The sequence below is a fragment of the Poecile atricapillus genome, chromosome 10 (assembly GCF_030490865.1).
Source record: "Poecile atricapillus isolate bPoeAtr1 chromosome 10, bPoeAtr1.hap1, whole genome shotgun sequence".
In the NCBI taxonomy this organism is placed as follows: domain Eukaryota; kingdom Metazoa; phylum Chordata; class Aves; order Passeriformes; family Paridae; genus Poecile; species Poecile atricapillus.
Window position 1 is genome coordinate 16,048,698 of NC_081258.1, and position 20,876 is coordinate 16,069,573.

At 38.0% G+C, this 20,876-nt stretch overlaps 1 protein-coding gene across 2 annotated transcripts in view; it reads left to right on the forward strand.

Moving 5' to 3' along the window:
• WWOX (WW domain containing oxidoreductase) overlaps window positions 1-20,876 on the forward strand; it is a 477,226-nt gene that overhangs the window by 286,666 nt on the left and 169,684 nt on the right. Inside the window, exon 9 of one of the 2 annotated variants that reach the window (XM_058846199.1) lies at window positions 18,332-18,403. The exons of the other annotated variant lie outside the window; for it this stretch is intronic. Coding sequence (XP_058702182.1) covers window positions 18,332-18,373 — 42 coding nt within the window. The 3' untranslated portion in view covers window positions 18,374-18,403. Of the gene's footprint in view, window positions 1-18,331; window positions 18,404-20,876 lie in introns of those variants that run through there. 2 annotated transcript variants of the gene reach the window in all.

The window sequence follows — 20,876 nt, forward strand, 5'->3', positions numbered from 1 at the left end:
AAATCTGTGACATAGTTGGGACAAAAATGTCCCAGGATTGAATGCTTACCACAGGGAAAAAAGAGAGCATGGCTACAGATAGGCAAAATGCTATTGCTTTTGTTCCAGTTGAGGCTGGTTTCTGGACTTGTATTGTCTGTGGAGCTGAGACTAGTGGATGAACTTCATGTGTCCAGAGTTTTCACCAATGTTTCACTTGCAGCAGTCAGGCTTTCAGAAGGAAATCTACATTTGATATTTCTTGTTTTTCTAGGCACGAATCAGTGTGTCACTGCTTGGTTCCCAGTTTGCATTTACTCCACAGGTCTCACTTCAGACATGGGATCCTTGGCATTACCTGGGGAGTGTCTGCTGGGAATTAAATAAAATACCTCTTGCTAGAGGCTGCACCATTTCCCAGTGCCTGCCTCCCCTTCCTGCACACCCAGCTTGACAATTCAGCCACAGGAGATGGGGTTTCATCACTGAAAACTGCTACTCATTGTCTCAGAAATACAATATCAATATAAAAGATATGTACAGAAACAAAGCCAAGGGTTCATTTGGTTTCCATTCACAGCATCAGCTTAATCCTGCTGCTGAATACACAGCTGTACAAAGCTGGGGCTCTACCTAATAAAATACGTGTGATCAAATCTGAACTGCTTGTCTCCTTGAGACATTCATTTAATACATAAATTTAATATACTTTTCTTTGATAAAACTCTTATGAGGTGTTGAAGACGTTGCCATCTTAAATATCAGACTAAGGATATTTACTGACTCCTGAAAATCAGTAGTTCTACAGAAGATATTAAGCTCCAAAATAAATTATCCATATTTCATTGTGTGCAGTATATAAGGGTACAATACATTGCATTGTAGTGTTTAATTTTTTTATTCTTGAATTTCTTATAGGTATCAGTCTTAATTCAAGTGAAGTCAGACTATTTTAATATTAGCATAACTGTAAAAACTGCCAAAAGGCATTGCCAGCTTATGAACACTTTTCCATTTGTGTTCACTCAAATTTTCAGAAATATTCTATCTCCTTCAACAAGCCTCTTGCTATTATAATAATAATAATACAATATAAATATCTGCATTTATTTAAAAATACAGTTCTGCAGCCCAGGGCCACCCTTGTAGGGGCACAGACTGTTGACCCTTACTGCTGGAAAACAAAAATTTTTTCATTCTCCTGTTAACCTCTTGTTGGCTTTACAGGAAGCGGAGGGCAAACTTCCCAGAGCAATTGAAAACTGCTGTAGTCTCCACTGATAGTGAGACCTGTATGAATTCTTGCTTAGGCTGATTTGAAAAATGTGCACTGAAATGTGAGAATGACATCAAATTCTGCCTTTCTACTCCTAGAAAAAAGTAATCAAAACAGTAAGCTGCACTATTTTAATGAAACTGTTTTAATCTACCTGTCTTGAAAACATTTTTCTTCCCAAATCCTGCTGCTCTATGAATATGGTCACTATGTGCTCGTAGTCATATATGGCCAAGGTTCCAGTTTTGCACGTCCTTTCTTAGTGTCATTTACAGGATTCAGCCTCTGTGCTTTAAAAAATGCTTGTCCCTAACCTGGCTTCCACTCTTCTTACAGGCCTTAACCTCTCCTGCCAATACCAGTCTTGGGAATCAGGGGATGTTTGTAAGGCTTTAGGAAGCCACAGACTATTAAATAGATATTTAAACAAACAAAGAAGGGATGTTTGCTTGTAAGCTTATACCAGCTAAATTTCCTTGCTTTTACCTTACTGTAAATACAAAATCACTATGTGATAATCATGTGACAATTACAGCAATTTCTGAGTAATTTGAGGTTATCTGTAAAAGAATGCATGCTATGAAGTTCTTCTAAATTATTAGCTAGATGCATCTTTAACATGCATTCTATATAATGAAATTCAGTGTTATTCCAAAGGATTTTTAAATGCAAAAATAATTACCAATTGAATGTTTGAATATTTTATTGATGGTAAAAATTAAAAAACCTTCCAGGAGCTCATGGAAATAGATGTTTTTGTGTATAACAAGACATTGTTACCCTGCTTTTAAAAATGCCTAGATTGTGGGTGTTTCTTCTATTTCAGTGAATAAACTAGTGACTATTTTTGCTTGCATAAAACAAGAAAGATGTGAATTACCACAATTAGGTCCATGCAAACAGTCAGCAGCCAAATTACAGGTGCTCCTAATAGGTCCTTCAAGTCTCAGATTCACGAGGCACATTCCTGTCTGAGGCCATCAAAATACATGCAGAAAGCTACACTGAATTTTCTGTTACCTTGTGGGATTTTTAATGGGATTTGTGGAAAGATGGATGTCATGTAGATCAGAGATTACTCTTACAAAAGTTTTTAATCTCTGAGAATAAATTCTCCACAACATTTAAGTACCTGGGGTATTTAGTGGGAGAAGGGGTTTAGTTGTGAAGGAAGAATAGTTCAGGAAGCTACTAATAGGAAGAGAATTGGGGCAGATGAAAAAATTCCTCCCAAATTCTGGGGTTCACCTTTGCCTTTGCTGTGGGCAAAAGATGGTGAGGGAGATTCCCTGCTTGGGAGTGAAACTGAATTTAAACCTTGCATGCTAAGAACCCAGTGAATTACAGAATGTGTCCCTTTACTCAGAAAAAGAGAAAAGGAACACGAGCAGTCTTGGACTCTATGTAAATTGTTTCATTGTACCTGCTAAATATAACATGAAAAACTTGAGACTTGTAAAATGTCACCTGCTCTTATCGAGCTTTGAAGAGATTACCTCTTAACAGAAGTTTCATTTTCATTTTCTCCAACATTTACTGAAGTGAACGAGGGCCGTGACTCCTTTCTTTCCTAATCCTAGCCAGCAACTTGCTTTTTTCTGTGTTTTATGTCATTCCATATGACATTGCATCAAGGCAATTCACTGCTGCATGCAGTTGAACCAAAAGCAATTTAAGTCAAAAAATGGACAAATATGGATGTCATTTATAAAGCTTGTTCAAAGGTCTCTGGCACAACTCAAAGCTGAACACTTCGGAGGTGCAGCAAGGCTTTCCTCCACTTATTTCTGAAGCCAAATTGTGGGGGTTTAATAGAGGTCTGCTGAGTGAGTAGAAGACAACACTCTGTATTTAGAACAATCCTCTCATAATCTGAAAGTGGTTTTGTTTTTTATTATTTATAGAAACTTTTTTGAAGAACAGTATAGGACCCAATATAAGAACAAGTGTAGCAGTGTCAGTGGAACAGCTTTGCTGACTAAACCCCCAACATCTTGTTGTACAGTTTGTTAAAATCTAAAATCTTGTCCAGTGTAGAGAATTGGAGTATGATGGGGAAATAAAAGAAGGGGTTTTTGATGGCTTCCCTGTTTTCATACCCATTTTAATCATATCCTGAATGCTGTGCAGTTTGCAAATAAATTTATTACAATTAATTATCATATGTATCCTGTATTTCCAAAAAATACATTTGTCAAATATATTGCTGTTGGTAAAAATGGGTTTGAGGATTCTTGCCAGTAGGTTTGGTTGATTAATTAAGGAACTTATTTTAATAGCAGAATAACATCATCATAGCTTCTTGAAGCAATTAAAGTAATGAATTACTTGCATTCCCTTACATTTTATCTTCATTCTCTATCTTTTGCTTCACTTTTTCCAAATAGTAAATATATTCAGTAATTATATCTGATAACATGTAAGTAGTTTATATTAGATACTGAGATATATAATGCAGATAAAAATAGCCTAGATTACATCTAGTGTATATTACATTTATTTTATAACTGTTTTATGTGATGCCTGATTGCTGAATGTTTCAAAAGAGTTCTGAAAGTTTGATGAACTGATAGGCACTTTATACAGAGGATTTTATTTTACATACCTCCTTAGCTCTTGCAGTTACTTGTGGAACTAAACATGGTTTAAGAGTGCATGGCAGCAGAGCTGAACACTAAGGGAAGGATGGGAGCTTTCAGAGCAAACTGCCTCTGGTATTTAAGGCATAGCCACTGTTTAATATTTTAATAACAGAACCCAATAACATTTGCGGAGTGTTAGATTCTTAAAAAACCCAAAAATCAGCCTGCTGCTGTAGTATTTAAGACTTTATCCCACATAGAAACAGACTGTAAATACTAATTGAAATGCTACTACAGAATTGTGTCTATTTTTGGATGCTCTTGAGATTAAAGCAAAGATATATAAAAAATGTTGCTGCCCTTAAGTAGAAGCTTCGCCTTCAGTTTGCCAGGGTGACTGTGCCAAGGGCCAATGGCAGGAGGCGTGGGGTGCCTGTGGGGAATGTATGGAATGCACCCTGAGAGATGTATTTCTGTGCTCTCCCACTGAAGCCTCTGGTCTGGGATGGGTTTGGGTGGCAGAAGGATGGCACAGTGGCTCTGAGTTCTCACATCCTGCTGGTACTCAGGGGCTGACCCCAGGGACCCCCAGTGGCTCCTGACATCCTCTGGGCCATGGGTTTCTGTCCCCTCCCAGGGGCTGCAGGCTGCATTTGGGAGAGTCACTTTTGCCTGTGTTTGACCTGCAAGATGGAGCTTGATTTGGAAAGCTCTCATAAAGTGTCAGGAAAGGATTCCCTGGCAGATTGGGAGCAGAGTCTGAGAGGAAAGCTCTCTGCCTCACTGTGGGACCACCACCACCCCTTGGGCTGAGTGCAGCTGACCTCACCCTTGTCTTTCCATGAAGTTTTGGAGGGCAAAGCCCAGTGAAAGACTAAATGCCATATTATTAATTTATACTTTGGTGAAATATTCCTCAGCACTGAACAAACATTACAAGTAACACATCTCTCTAATGGAGTGTATTTTATTACAGCTGGTTGCTATAGCGGGCAGTTAAAGCATGATAAACAAAAGCAGCAAAAGTGTGATGTAGTAAATGATCAGATCTCTTTTCCTTATATCTGTTTTGTCAACTTGCATTCATCTACTCTCCCTTTTCTTTGGTGGGCAGTCATCAAGGCGTGAAATAGCTGCCTTCCCACGTTACCAAGCCATGTAAATTTTGCTTTGGGAATGAGTTTATTGCAGACAGCATTCCTAATCGTGGTGCCTGAGCACCACTTGCATAGGGAGGGGCAGACAAAGAAAATGTTTAAATTCTTAGAGAAGACATTCTCTAATCTGTGGCCTGGATGAAGTTTAGCATATGAAATAATGATAAAAGGTCATAAATATGTTAGAAAGTTAGCATATCAAAGTACTTGAGGAAAAAAATGGTGACACTCAGATTGTTGATGCAAATGAGCATATCATTAAATGATGCTCTGAACAAAAAGACTGGGAAAAATGCCTCCAAAACATGTATTTTTCTATTGCCAAGAGCAAAATGCTTTTTTTTTTTTTTTATGTTAAGGTTTAGTAGTCTTCCTATGTTTTGTCTGTTTGTGTAGGTTGACTGTAATTTCTTTTCATTTCAAGACCTGTATCCTGTTGATGTTATTGCTGTCCACTACACTCCTTCCTAATGGCAGAGTAACACTGAAAGCATAATTGCATTTCCTAATTATGTGTAATTAAGCAAAACCCAGATGATGTATTCAGTGAGCTCTTGGTATAGCCAAGGGTCAAGGACTTCTGGAATTTTGTAGCATTTCTCTAAATAAGCACATTATACTGTTAAAGCCAAGATACAGTTTTGTGCAGTCTGTTCTGTAAACCTGCTTAACAGCTAAAATTTATAGTATTCATTTATTTAGCTGAGTAAGGATATAGTTGAGATTTCCCCCCTCCTGATTTTAGATTTGTCGTACTTAACCCAGGAAAGGGACTTTAAACTCAGCACCATAATGTTCTGCATGCTGACAAGCTAAGTGATATTTATTTTTTCAAACCTTAATCCTTTTGAAACATGGAGAAATAAATACATCCTCTTATCTAGCATATGCCTGAGACTGGAAATAAATTCTTATTTCCTTGTAGTCCTGTACCAATGGTCTACAATGAATAATTTGGGCAGTCTCACTGAATATAATAGGAAGAGCTTCTCTATTACCAGTGATAATTATAAGGCTCATAATGGGAAACCTCCAAAGCCCTGCCATCAATCAAGGAAAATAAACAATGGAAAATGATAGGTATATAGAAGTGAAAATTGCAAAACCACATATGAAAATGCAGTATTTTCTGCGAGGTTATAAATCATGGGGGAGTCATAATTTTAAATGTAATTAATAGCCTCAGATTAAAACATAACTTTTTAAGGAATTTAGCAGACATTTTTAGAATCAGGAGCCGGATGAGTCAGAGCGTTAGTAATGGGATTAAGGAGACTTTCACTTCTAGATCATTAGGTCAAATATGACCCAAATCCGCAATGCCTGAAAGTTTATCATTTCACAGCTGTGCAGTGGCCTTGGTAAAAAGATTTGTTGGTTTTGGCCTAGACCACAGCAGGAAGGGTCTGCAGCCCAAAACCAGCCGCCCTGTGAGCAGTTTTATTCTCAGCAAAAACAAAAGAAGTTGGCCTCCATCATCTCAAAACCTGCATTTTGGAGTATTGGAGAATCATTAAAAATCTTATGGCAAGAATCCTTCCAGTTGCAGAAGCCAAGAATGAAGTGGCCTTTGTGATGGAGCTCCCTAGAAGTGATTTCTCCAGGCAGGGATGCAGATGAACGTTGTTGACTGGAATTGTTTTCTCTCCTTGGGTCATAAATGCTTACACTGGAAACCTATGACAAAGAGGAGGCAAAGGCTTCCCACAAGCCTCAAAAAATAGAGGCTGATTTGAGTAACCACACTGAGGTCCAGTGCCATCAGTTTAGTCATCTCCACCATTTTGTTGGTAAAATTCTTGCTAAAGATTTGTAAATGAAGGGTAAGTTAGTTATGCTGTTAGATGTAAAAGAAGGAGGGGGGCACACCAAATGTAAGGTATTAGTGTCCAAATTTTGAAAAGCCTAGTTTTTGGGTTTTTCAATACCTTGTTGGTAGATTTTGATCGGATGTGGTGTAATATGGATGAGCTCAGGGGCACATCGTGCATTACCTTAGGAAGGATTCAGGCAAAACCTGGATCTTCCAGTGCAGGGCAGTATGAAGAAACATGTCTGGCTTATTCTCCCATTTCTCACCATGGCCCAGAGGGCTCTGGTGACTCCACTTGGCCCCACACATCAGTTCTGGGGGTGAGAGGCTTTGAAATGCCGTCCACTCACGCATAGTGCCCTTCCCCTACTAATGTGGTAATGTCCAAAGTTAATCTGTTCCTGCTGGTGGACTTCTCTGTCACTTGCTTTAGTGAGATCTGAAGACCTTCAGGCCATGGAGTTTCCTGTGTTCCATGTCTGTGGTGATTCCTGGATTGGCTCTTTGGGGAGGCAGTGGGGTAGTGGGGTCCCTGGAGCCCACTCACACTGAGATGTGTGGTGAAGTCAGCCTGGTTCACAAACCTCTGCCCTTCTGTAGTTGTATTGTGGAAATACTGGAGGACCAAGGAGATGTCTGTTGCTCTAGTTCTGGTTAGAGTATGGTCATCACCAGTGGTTTATTCTATTCTAAATCAGTCAGTGCCTGAAGGATTCCATTTCTTAAATCCTTTGTCCTGTTTTGGGATTCCTCCATGTTCTTTTCCATACATCAGACTGAAGGTGACACTCTTCTTCACGTGATTTCCACCAAACCTAAAGATACTTTTGACAGTGAAGGACCCTGCCTACAGTCTGAATAAAGTTATTTGTAATGTTGTTTATTCATGCATGCACAATATTAAATATTTGGCAGAAATACTTGTTCCTGTGCTGGAAGGTTAAAAGGGGCAAGGACCAGTGAATCATTGTAACCTGGTGCAGCTCTAGCAATGCAGTTTGCTTTCAGGGCTTTGTTTCCTGTTGTGAATTTCATTTACTAGGTACCCATGGCACAAAGCTTTATTAATTGCATGGAGAAATGACACAACTATTATTCCCAGTAACAAATGAGTCACTAAGTTTGCAACAGCAAACGGAAGATAAATGCATGTGTGTGAGATCTGAAATAGTTATAGGAGCTCTTCCTAAAAATACATTTCAACTGATTTACAGCATTCTTGAGTAGTTTAATGTGCTGTACTGTGGGTGATATATTCAGATTTTCAGAGTCCTGATGCATTTCTGAAAAGAATGTCCAGTGTTGTTGCAAGGATTAAATGTCCCACGGGGAATGAAAGCACCAGAGAATGGAGGACAATGAAACATTAGATGTAAAAACAAACAGATGTAGCATAATAAGTAAAAGGTCAATATGTGCTGAGGACCAGCATCTGTAAAATCAGAATGGGAATTTCAAATAGCCAGAGGTCCCTCCAGTCCCTCCCAGACAGAGGAGCCATCAGACAGCTGAGCATGGGCTGAGTGAAAGAGAAGCTCCCCTCTGATATCTTTACTTGCCTATTAAAAAATTCATATGGTTAATATTTAAGTTTCAGAAACCTGTGGCCAGCAAGAGAAAGTTCTTCTAAATGACCCCATTTGTGCTAATGTAACAATCTAATGAAAACTTTAGTGCTTATCTTTGCATAATTTCCATTCATTTTTGCTGTTCTGATTATTAAAATTGCTCATTTAAGGACTATCTTTTGTTTTGTTTGATTTCAGCATTCCCTTTGGTAAGAATTGCAAAAAATCGTGAGGAAGTGGATTTAATAGACACGGTCTCAGAAATGGTTAGTTAAATGGTGCTGCAAATACTCCCAATTTTTCCCTTTGTTCTTCTACATATGTTTAAAGATATTTCTGTTAATTTACAATTTGAAAGGTGGGTGAGGAGCAGAGAGTTTGAAAAATAGATTACTGTCTTCATTAATACAGGTTTGACCTACAAAGTCTTCACGTACTTAATGATTAAAAACCAAAGTACTAAATAATAAATTATAAGAATTTATAGGAGTCATCATGTTGAAATTAGCTTACTGAATGTTCTTATCATAATAAATCTGAGTGGGTGTCTAATTTAGTGTTAGCTGACTGAAATTATATGTTGCAGTCAGATAAAAAAAAAAAAAAGAAAAAAAACTTTTGTTTCAAGACAAATGATATGAATTTATTCAGAAGTAACCTGAAAGGCTACCATATTTTTTTGTGTCTACTTTGCTGAAACTTTGGCAAAACTGGTAGTGGTAAAATGCAGATTGATTTCAATTTGTGAATCTGGCGGACAATAAAATTTCCTCTAGAAATTCAGAGATGTTTATGATAATGTTTCCCTCACTCCTGTAGCCAGTCAAAAACCTAGGGAACAAATGACAAAATATCTTCTGTGTCCCTTATTCAATCTCAGTACAGCAGAATCATTTGCCAAGATCTTTTATATGATTGTAGAACAATCTCTCTCTTCCCTCTTTATCTCACACCCTTATAAAAGATGTTTCTCAGTTCAGTTAAAATGTATTTCTCCTTTCGCATGAATATGAAATGTCACATAGAGACTGGAATGTTTTCAGAGCTGATGAGCTGCTGCTAAAATTCAGCTACTGGGAATCCTTGAAAGAGAAGAAGGGAAACCAAACATTAGTTTAGGAAGCATATTAAAAACAGTCCCAGTCAATATTTGGTTTCAATGCAAGCAGTAAAAGGGAGCCTGAGCCCTTTCTCGGGACCATCATTCTGAGCCTTTCTGTCATCCCAAAACAAGTGGGTCTGGCCAGTGTAGAGGCATCCTGCACAGAGCCCGTGCTGCTCACACTTCACTGAGCCGAGGGCTGGGCCCCCACTTTGTGAAGAGGTGCCCAAACCCCAGCAAAGCACCTTCGCAGGGGAAATTTCTCTCTGCAGTTTGTAAAGAACAGCCAGAGCTACAGAGAGGAGTCAGGTTCTGCTTCATCCTTTCACTTTGCCTCAGTCCCTCGCCCCAGTTAATTAGAGGGAAATATGCCTTCCAGAGAAGAAGAAAATACCTCTGGGACCTTCATCAGGAAGTCACAGCTCGTGTGTTTAAAAGGGAAAATTGTTGTTGTTGTTTCAAGTGTTAAAATTTTAAAATGTGATTCACCAGTACTTAATTTTTATCATTAGTGCAAATTCTGCAGCACTAAATGCTGTTGATAATATTTAAGTTTCTTTATGTAAACATAATTTTTTGATTGCAAATTCCTCATCAGAACTAGAAAACCCATGTGCCTCAATCATTTTTCCCAAAGAGCTCCTGCAGATCGGATTCATCTCTGAAAATGCTGATTAGTCAGGTTTCATTAGATCCTTTCTGAGTATTCAAATGTGGAAAAAAAGGCAAAACAAAGGTGGGAGTATAAAAAATTACATGCATTAACAAATTAAAAGAGCTTCTATCTCTCATTTTCTAAAAAGCCTTTACCTTGGCAAATGTCCTGCTGTTGGACCTGGTGTGATCCCACACCGGAGCCGTGTGCCCAGAGTGTGCAGATATGAAACTCTTTTGCAGTTCTACCCACCACAGGTGCCCTAAAATAGAGAATAGTTCAGGTAATTAACAATGTAACACTGTAGTCATTGTTAAATTGGAAAAGAAGGTGCCTGTGAAATACTTTTTATTTGTCTAATCATTAGCAGTCTGATCCAAACTTCCACTGTTTTTTAGGGGTGAAGATGAGCCCCATTTTCCACCTTAATATTATCTTTCCGTCTTTTAGATCATGACCAGTGGTATTTCGTTGTATAATGGGGTGAAAAAGGTGAAAAGTGCTGAGACCACAGCTTGGGAAGTCAGTCTCTACAGCTGTCAAATACACATTCCAGGGCACTTGGAGCCATGGGATGACTGAAAATATTAAAAAAAAAGAGTAGTTGTGGCACTTTGCAGTACAGCATTAGGTCAAAGGTTGGACTTGATCACCCTTGGAGGTCTTTTCCAGCCTTAATGATTCTGTGATTCTGTGGCTGTTTTGTGTTCTGCTCTTTTCCTTCGTGCCTGTGCAGCTTTAATCAGAGGATGTGGTGATGTTCCAGTGAGCACTGAAAGATAAACCATACACGAGGACAGAGCTACTTTCATGTTCAGTGAAAGAACACTCGTTTTCTAAGAGCTCTGGGGTTTGTAATGGGAGAGTTCTAATGCACTGATATTTTTATCAGTTATTAAATGCACTTATTTTCAAGTATCATTAGCATTACTAATGTGTGTGTTACTTTTAAAGTCTTGACTCAGCAATTTCCACATGTTCCAGATTTCGGGCTGCTGATGTGCAGCTGTGCTGCTGTCTAACAATGCAAGGTCATTTTTATGTCACATGTGTAGAAATAGCAGAAATTGGATTCACTCTGGATTGACATGAAGTCCCCTTAAGATTTCAGTGGGAAAAAACAAACAAACAAAGCTCAGGATGATCCATTAACATCAGGATTCAGGGGACAACCTCCAGCATGGGCTCTAGAAACGCTTGATTACAGACCATGGTCACTGAGAACTCTCTGCACTTGGATTCCATAACCTTTTTTCCTGGTCTTTTTCTCACAGATTTAAACAAACCAAGAATTTGGGGTTTTTTTTTACTTCATTTTAGTAGATCATGTTTTTAAGACAAAACTGGACACAGATGCCTCTGTGTGATACAAGCAAAGATACAGGCAGGGAAAAGGAAACAACATTTGGCAGTGTCAAATTTCCTTGTAATGAAGTGGTGCTTGCTGACTTTCTCCCTGCAACTTGGTGAAGTTTACATTTCCATGTAACATTATGTCTTGCATAATTTTTCTTAGGATTCAGCCAGCCTGCTAAGAATAGAGAGAGAAAAGAGAAAATGTGCATTTCCCAAATCCACTGCACTTTGTACCTAGGTCTGCAGTTCAAATCAGCAAATAATTCTGTGAAATTAGAGAAATTATGGATATTTTTTAATCTTTAAAAGAAATTAATGTGTGAGCAGATAAAATAGGGAAGGGAAGAGCCATTGGTTTCCAATTTAATAAAGGCTTGTGGTTGAAAAGTACAAACACACAGCCTGGTGGCCAAGTAGCTTGTTGTTATGTTGGGATTTTTTTTTCCACATGAGTGATATTCCTCAGTCCTGCAAGTTAGTAAAACCAAGACCACTTGCCATAGCTATAAGCTATCAATAAAAATTAATGTACCAGAGGGAATTGAAAGGAAAAAAATGTACTTAAGTGTTCAGGGCCATCGAGCCACCCATGCATCCTCTGCGAGTGTATTCCAGCGATGGAGCTGTTATTGTTGCCATGGGCTGCCATTTAATGTTATTTTCTTAAGTAAATGCTTCTGTGCTCTGATCAAGGACATTGGCAGTAAACCAAGACACAATCTTCAGAAAAATATGGTGCTGGATGGTATTGAATACTGTTCAACCAGACCTGGTATCAGAGGATAACTAAAGCCCCTCTTTTTTGAAAGTCAGTTCAAACACAGGTTTTTAATCCTTTCAAGAAGGGAAGAATTCTCTTATTTTTTTTTTTTCTGAAAGATTTTTTCTTTAAAGAATGACAAGAGGAATTAGAAATAAAAAAAGAGGGCTGGGATATATCCACTCTAAGGTGATTTTAACTGAGGAGAATGGGAAGATCAACAACAAAACCAAAATCCCCAAAGAAATGTATTTCTGGGATGGGTTTTTGTGTTTGTCTGCTTTTCCAAGTAGGTGCTTGTTGTTAAACTGGGGTCTCCCCTGTTAAATACATGTCCATAGTGTTTTTTAATGTGAGAGAGAGTCTTGGCTCTGTATCCTGCCCTGGAAGCTGGTGGCAATGGTGTAGTTCTGTTTAAAAAGAAGGGACAAGAGGTCACCCCCAGGATAGCTGGATTGAAGTAAAGGAATTTCCACTGAGGAGGAATAGCATAGATTATCTGAATTTATTTATTTATTTATTTATTTATTTATTTATTTTGCTAAAATGCTAACTGTAATTGATTTGTCAATCAAGAGAGTACATTTTGAGCAAGGAATGTTGCTTCATTGACCCCTGCATCAGGTGAACCCACATTTGCTAAAAGAAAAGAGAAAAAAAGATCTGAAAAGGATTTCATTTGCAATGATCTGTGTGCAGAGCTGTAAAAAAATATATAAAAAAGGCAAGATGGAAGTGATCCCCCAGGTTAATGTTGCCATCAGTTCACAATCTCCATTTCTTCCTCAGGATGATTATTGTATTAAATGTTACATTTGATTCATTTGTAGTTAAGGCATTAAACCTACATTTATTCCGAAAGAGTAATGAAGGACAGGGTCTGTGCCCCAGGGGCCTGAAACCATCATTTGAGTATGGGACACTGTGGTTGAAGCAGACAATTCTTGGGGGTATGAAGAAAAATGGGATTTTGCTTCATCATTTTCCTATAGGAAGGGTCTGTCATAGGGAAACCCTGTGCTTTTTGTTGCAGGTGCCATCCCTGGAGGGATTTATTTTTTAAATCGAACTTTGTTAGCCCAGAACTTGGTGAAAAAGAAAAGGAGGAGACTACAAATCAAAAGGCTGATCTAGCTTTTTTTGGTATATGTTATTGATGAAATGTAGACAGCCATGCTTATTTATAAATCTTCAGGAGAAAAGAACCTGTTTGAGCCATTCTTCACATTCATTCAGAATTTTTTGGTTCTCACCCACCTTTCAATCCAATCCCTCTCCTTTTCCTGTGGTGAAGCGTTTCATGTCTGGCAGTTTTTCACAAGAAATGCCCATACAAGGACAGATCAAATTTCGAACCATCTGAGTGCACTTACTCTAACAAACAGGGAGAGCAGAAGCCATAGAAAGAGACAACAAACAATAAAGAATTTTTCCAAAAAACCCTGTATCTCCCAGCCTCTAATATTTAACATTACTCAGTTAATTTTTGCCTTGTAAACTTGTAGCATCCACAGTGTCCCGTGGGAGGGATTTAACAGCTTAACTTCATATTGCATGAAAAATTCAGTGACTTCTTTGACTTGTTTTGAGCTTGGAATCTGCATCCAGCTCCTGTGCTGAGCAAGGCTGTCTGTCCCTATTCCCCCTCTCCAAGCTGCTCACAGTTCTGATGGCACGAGTACATCCCTGCTCAGCTGCCCCTGTGAGGAGGAGGATGCAGAAGTTAATTGTGTGCAGAAGTTATTCCATAGCAATAATAATTTCTTTAGCCCTTCTTTAGCTTTCTACTGCTCTGGCCGTTTTTTAAGATGAGGGTACCAGAAGTTCTCACACTGCTGCAGACAATCTTCAATTTATACAGTGGCAAAATTGTGTCTTTTATTTTCTTCTCTACTTCTTTCTTAATAAATCTCAGCTTCCTATTTCATTTTTAATTTCAATGAATTCTGAGCTGATGTTCTCATATCGCTGTGACACATCCCCAAGATCTTGCTCTTGCATTCTAACTTTGGTACAGACATGTGACATTACTTTTGGGTTTTTTCCTCATGTGCATCATTCATCTACTTTTAATTTAATCTGCCATTTTGTTGCCTGGTTGCAGATCTTTCTGCAAGTCTTTCCAGTCAGCTTTCATCCTGGGTAGTGTGAACAGATACCCTTTTTTCCAGTAATGGTGAGGAAAGGGGAAAAAAAGTGGAAAGTGGCAGCTGTAGATGATGCTGCACTGACACAAACTATTTAGAGTGAAATCCAGCCATCCCCACTAGAGGCAACGTGATTAATGGAACTGAAACCTCAAAAATGGTCTTGCAACTACATTTTTAATGCATAATATTTGCGTGAGTTTGACATTCAGCAAAATGCTTTCTCTCATGCTTGGTTTGAAGTTAAAAATATAAATGGAATGTCCTAGATTTTATTTATGCATCTAAAGTTGTTAAGGAGGTAAAGGAGAACTGAGAGATAGGCAGCCCAGATTTCATATCTCCAAAGCACAGTCCGTCGTTCACAGAAACTTCTCCCCCTGTTGATTGAATCATTCAAAGTTGGGCTGATTTTTGGTAATTCAGAATTTTATATATTTTCATTGAATAAGCAGATGTTTGTTTTATTGTCCAAGGGAGAGGTGGTAATGTTTGCAGGGTGATCTTGGAGAGATCAGCATAAAAACGTGTCTCTGTCATGCACATGCACAAATACACACATTGCTGGCAATGGATTTCCCAGGACCAATTTTAGCTAATGTTGCAGATTGTGAATAATTGAAAAATGGAGTGGAAATGCTTCATCTGAATTTTGTGTGAGCAATAGCTAATGAATATTTGGGAGAGTGTCTGAACTTTTGCTTAAAGGCTCACCACGCTGCTCTGTGCACAAAATAGACCTACAGACAGCTTACACTGAAATTTTGGAAATCCTAGGGAGAAAGTATGAACAAGAGATTTTCCAACTCCTTGAGTTCCATAGCACAGAATTGAGTTAATAAATTCAAGCTTAATATCAATGAAAAGTAAATGCACATCCATATTCTGAAATCTCAGCCTCCTGTGGCACTGGAAACTGTCAGACCTGATGTCTTCAGTCGAGTTTTTAAGGTATCTCTAAAACTGTCCATCAAAGATAAAGTATTGCTTCATTACATTTTATTTTAAGCTAGAGAAAGTGCAATTGCATTAGAAAAAACCCAAACAACTCCTTTTTGTCATTTTAAATTGAGCAGGATGGGGGAAGACAGCCAGAACCAGAATCATTAGGGTTTGTACCATTTTCAAAATGTGAGGTACACAGTAAATTTTGGGGTTTGTCGTTTGGTGTGCTGACAACAAATCTGCTTAGCTGGTATTTCTAGACTTCTATTATTCACCCTGTGAGAAAATGTTTTTTTTTTATAATCTCTAATTTAAGGTTTTTTATTTTTCACTTGTCTAATAATTTGTCTTTAGGTAAAAGCAGCAAGAGAAATTGACATTACCTGAAAAATGTAAGATTTTGGCTTTGTTGGTGTGCGTAATTCCCTCTTTCAAACCACCCTCTTTTCTTTTTCTTTTCTCTCTTAATACTCAAATTTAGGTCGTTTGTCCGTCCTCGTAGCTCTTACCTTTCATACATTAAATTTCATTGCCAGCACTCTAAAAATCCAAATAAATTATGCCATTTGCACTGCAATCCTCAACCTTCTCAGTAACCTCAGAAAAGTCAAGGAGAATAGTTAGGCAGTTTTTGTTTTTTTTTTTTTCTTTTCTAAATCTCTACCAGTTACCTTCTATTATGTTACAAATTCATGTTCCTTTCTACCTTGCCTGTCAGAATGGCTTTCAACTGTTTTCCTTGCTAATGTTGACAAGGTGATTGACTTGCAGATTTCTGTAGCAGTTTTAGACCTTAAAAAAAAAAAAAAAGAAAAAAAGAAAGACTGCTCTTATATCCCACAAACTTTTTATTTTATTTTTTTTTTTTAACTGCTTGAACTTCAATTATGATTTGTGGCTTACAGATCTTTGACAAGAATAAATCTTACAGCGTCTGGTCTGACAGACTCAATTTTTGTTTTGAATTGCCTCCTACTTTCTAGTCGTAGGCACTGTGGTAATTATAGACATAGTCAGTGGATGACAGCCAGGATATTGTTATTGTAGTCTTTGGTTTAGAGAAAGTATTAATTTCATATTTCAATTGTTTTACATGCTGTCAGGGTATAACTCTTTCCTTGATTCTAGAGTACTGAAAATTAAAAGTTCTGGGCAGTTCTGCTTCAATTCTTCAGCCACATCTGTTTTAATTGCCAGGTTTTATTTCTTTTTATTGGTCTGGCACATGTCTGTAGGGGCTTATCCTGCAGAAATTTTTTTAGTATGTACTTATATAATCAATTCTGGTGAAAATCAGGAGTTTCAATTGAATATAGTCAATGAATATTTTTATGTTTGTATTTAAAAAGAGGAAAAAAAGCCTGTGGGTGATAGTTCATTATTAGCTTATAAATATAGTATAACTTCCTGCATAATTACAGGTTTTTATAATTTTTATAATGCTTTTTGCTTATTTTCCTTTGGATAATTTTCAAAGTACTATTATTCCCTCAAGAGATCTCTAAGAGGCAGAATTTCTGGCTATTAAAGATTTGCCATCCCACAAGCAGCAGACTGAGAGTGCCTCCAGGTTATTTATAACTGGATTTTATCTCAGAAAATTAACTAAAGAAGATAAACCAAAATTCTAGGGGAAAATGCCTTAAACGTCTCATATATTATGCTGTGCTCAAACAGCTATTTTAATTTTAACAGCCTGGCAAGCCCAGTGGAGCTCTTTTTCTGGTTTTGGGCACAAAATAAGATAACACTTTTTGAATTCCTCCAGGAGATCATCTAAGTGCACTTAAAGTGGAGGCATAAAATATGAGTTTACAATGTGATATATTTAAGCTTCACATGTTAGTTTAATTGATTTTCTGTGTTTGCTAGTTCTGAGAGCCCCAGAACTCCTAATTTGCCCTTTAAAAAACCAGTGCATTTTCAAAATGTTGCATTAGCAGGCAAGTTGCTTCGTTCTGCAGAAAGTTTTGTTGTGCTCTGGTTCCTATAACCCTTTCCTGACCACCAGCACTAAATGTTCTGCCAAGATTTCAGCAGACATATACATTTACATGCCTGCAAAACCCCCTTGGTTTTGGTGGGGCACTCACACGGGTAGGGTTACACATCTGACGTGTGTTCCTAAATCAGGGATGGAGTTCGTTAGCTGTGATTTGTACGTGGAATTTGGGGGACCAAATGAGGGAAACCAGCCTGCCAAATGCAGAGCACCTCAGCTGGACTGCCTGTGAGAATTTAGGTGTCTGATGTGATTAAGCTTAAAATAACAAACTCATTTTCTGTCTGACATCCATTATATTTGAACTTAGGTCTAGCGGGGTGAAAGGTTATTGCAATAATTTATTGTACCTAATAGTACAATCAGTGTTTAAAAAAGAATGGTAGCTGAAAGGCATGTTCTAGTCTTACTTCAAGAGAAAAATACTATCAGATTTCGAGGACTAAAATAGTAGCAGTTTCTAAGTATGCCTTGTAAATAAAATTATGAGCGAGGGATTTTCAAGACGAATTTTGGAACTTAGTATCGGCTCCTTTTCTTCACGTTTATAATAATAGTAATGCCTTGCATTTCTGATTATGTCATTGTGATGCACAATTGGGTGACCTTTGCAGTTGACAAAATGATTAACAATTTCCTCTGGCTTTTGCTTTTAATTATTCACCTATGTGAAGCAGAGAATGGACTGTGTGAGCTGGGGCACATAACAATGATTGGTTTGTATCAGTGTTATCACATGGGAGAAAGGTCAGAACTGCTGCCTTCAGTGTGCTTAGGCTTAGATAGTACTCTTAAAGATACTGGCTTTTTATTTATGGATTTGTATTGTGGAATATAAATTGATGTACAAATAGATTACATATAGACATACTATGTCTGTGTATGTATATATATAAATATACAGTGTTGATAGGAAGATTTCCATAACATCTTGAAAAATTTTGGTCAAGGAAGAATAACAGCTTTCTGTTTCTGTCTTATTTCTACAGCCCCAGCTGCATCACTCCTTCAAGACACAAAAACCAAACTGAGCTTTGAATTTCAGCTGAAAATTGCATGAGGAAATTAAAGATCCCATTATCTGTCCATTTAGACTTCTTGTCTTCAATACATGAAAGGGTGGCTAAAAAATCATGGCACAGTGTTATCTACTGCCATATGTATTTTCTTTTCTAAATTATCTAGTCTTATAAATATTTGAATAACTTTTGCTCAGGATAAACACTTTCCTCTCAGCTTAGCCCTTATGGCTCTTGAGACCATAACAATTAGATAAATTAATATTGATTTGCTAAGAAAATGCTTCTTCATCTGTTAGAATATCTCCTACTGTTGTCTAGAACAAAACTTACAAATCCAAAAGGATGTAGATAGCTCTTGACCATTTTCCTACTGAAAGTAATTCTGGGCAGCACTGCACAAAGTTACTGGCTGTACTTTCCAAGTCATAGATCACATAGAAAAAAATTCCCAAAACAAGAAAGGGAAAGTCAGCTGCACATACAGATTAAACCAGAACCCTAATATATATTATAACTCCCAATTTATTTATTGTTTTTTGTTAGAATTCATTTGAAGTGGGGGTCTTGGGTGGCTGGAGCAGTGGGATAGATACTGCTTGGAGATACCTGCTTACCAGTAACAGGATTCATCTAAATATCAGAGACTCACAAGATTTCCAGTTGCTACTATCCTTCCTATTAGAAAGGAAAAGAGCTACTTGCTTGAATTACTAATTTGAATTTCTGGTATGAAAATGAGAGTGTTTTTTAAACCAATCATTGTGATTTTTTGGACAAGAGAGAAAGTTGTGTGAACTGCCAGTTCCAGGCTGTGAGCTGCAGAGAGATGGAGCACAAGCCGGGGCACCCCAGCACAGTGTGGTGTCCACCCCAGGGTGGAGCAGAGGACATCTGCCAGCCCTGCTCATCAGGCCAGGACACAGCAAGGCTGTCCCTGCACACAGACCTGTGCTTGGAGAGCCTGGACACTGCTGGGGGAGCTTGGCTCCTTCAGGAGCTGTAATTCAGGAGGTGTGAGGCACACAGACCCCCTGCCCCGTGGGGTGGCAGCTCTGCAGCAGGCTGATGCCAGGCAGTGCTGCCCAGGGAAGAGATCAGACCAGGGGGAAGAAGTCTCAGGTTTTCGGATATCCAGCAGCCCAACCTCTCTCCAGGTGGGCTGTCTGACAGCCTAAAGTCTGGAATGAGAAGGTAAATTATTTTCTACAATGGAAAAATCCGACTGAAGAGCGTGCAGACCTGTGGAGGTCTGGTCATTGGAACACCTCAGTCCAAGTGCAATTCCTTTAATGACAAAAATGAAGTCTAGGGGACATAGATCATTGCATCCATGAACAGAGGCAGCTTTTGTGTGAGATACAAAGAGAAGATACCCCTTAGGGAGAGATTTGGCAAAACCTTTTGCTTTTCAGTGTGTTGGTCTATGAGCCACCAGACTCAGGGCTTGGGGCAGGTGCTGTCTTAGCTGGGGCATGTAAACTTGGGGGAAAATACAAAAAGGGAAGAACAAGGCTTCAGCAAGTATAAAAACACAGAGGTAAGTGTTGTCAGCTTTACATGTACGTATCTTTTCTGCTAATTAATATGAGTCTGTAAATTTATGCCATGCTTCTGTCTTTCAAGTCATATACAAATTCTCAGCATCTAGTATGTGCATTTGACTAAGAACTCTCAAACATCATGATTTTCCATTTGTCCCTGAAAAAAAAATGAAAAAAGAGAAAAGAAGAGAAAAGGAAGAAGATGGAAGGCAGGAAGGAGTGCATAAACCAAAATAAATCTGATATTTCATTTGTGTTTTGCTGATAGATATTGAGTTCTTTCCATACACTTGTGCATTAAGGGTTTTGCTGAGTGAGCTGGGACACTGTCTCTTTAAGTGTTTAACAGTAATTGGTTCATGTCCTGGTGTTCATTGAAAATCCTAGACATTTCATGGAAAATCTTCTTAATGAGGGAATGAATTTTTCATTCACATTAGAAAGCTCACTCTGACAAACAATTTCTAAATAAAACTTTGGCGACATGACATCCCATATTGGACTTGACAAAGAGGACAGGTGCATTAGAATAAAACTGTATGGCGATCCTTCAAGCTGTCAGCCATGAATATTTTATTTCTTAATGAATCATCTTTGTGAAATGAACTTTCTTGTTGTAGTGTCAGTGCCATTTACAACAAAAAACCTGCTCCTTTTAAAAGGTGAACTCCTTAAAGATGCTGATGCCTGCATAAAATACTTAACCCTAGCCAAGGTATTCAGTAAATTTATTAGTGTATTTTTTTTTCCCAAACTGTTTGAAATGTAGTCTCATACTACCAGGTGTGACTGTCAAACACAACCTTTTGCAGTTGCAATTTTGTTAACAAAGCCATTATTCAAGGTAGATTAGCAATGGGGTTGATCCTTATTAGAAAACAGAGCATACTTGCCTAATTGTTGTTTTGATGTTTTCTTTATTTTTAATGGCATATTACATTTATTTAGTACTTGTGTATAATAGTAGATTT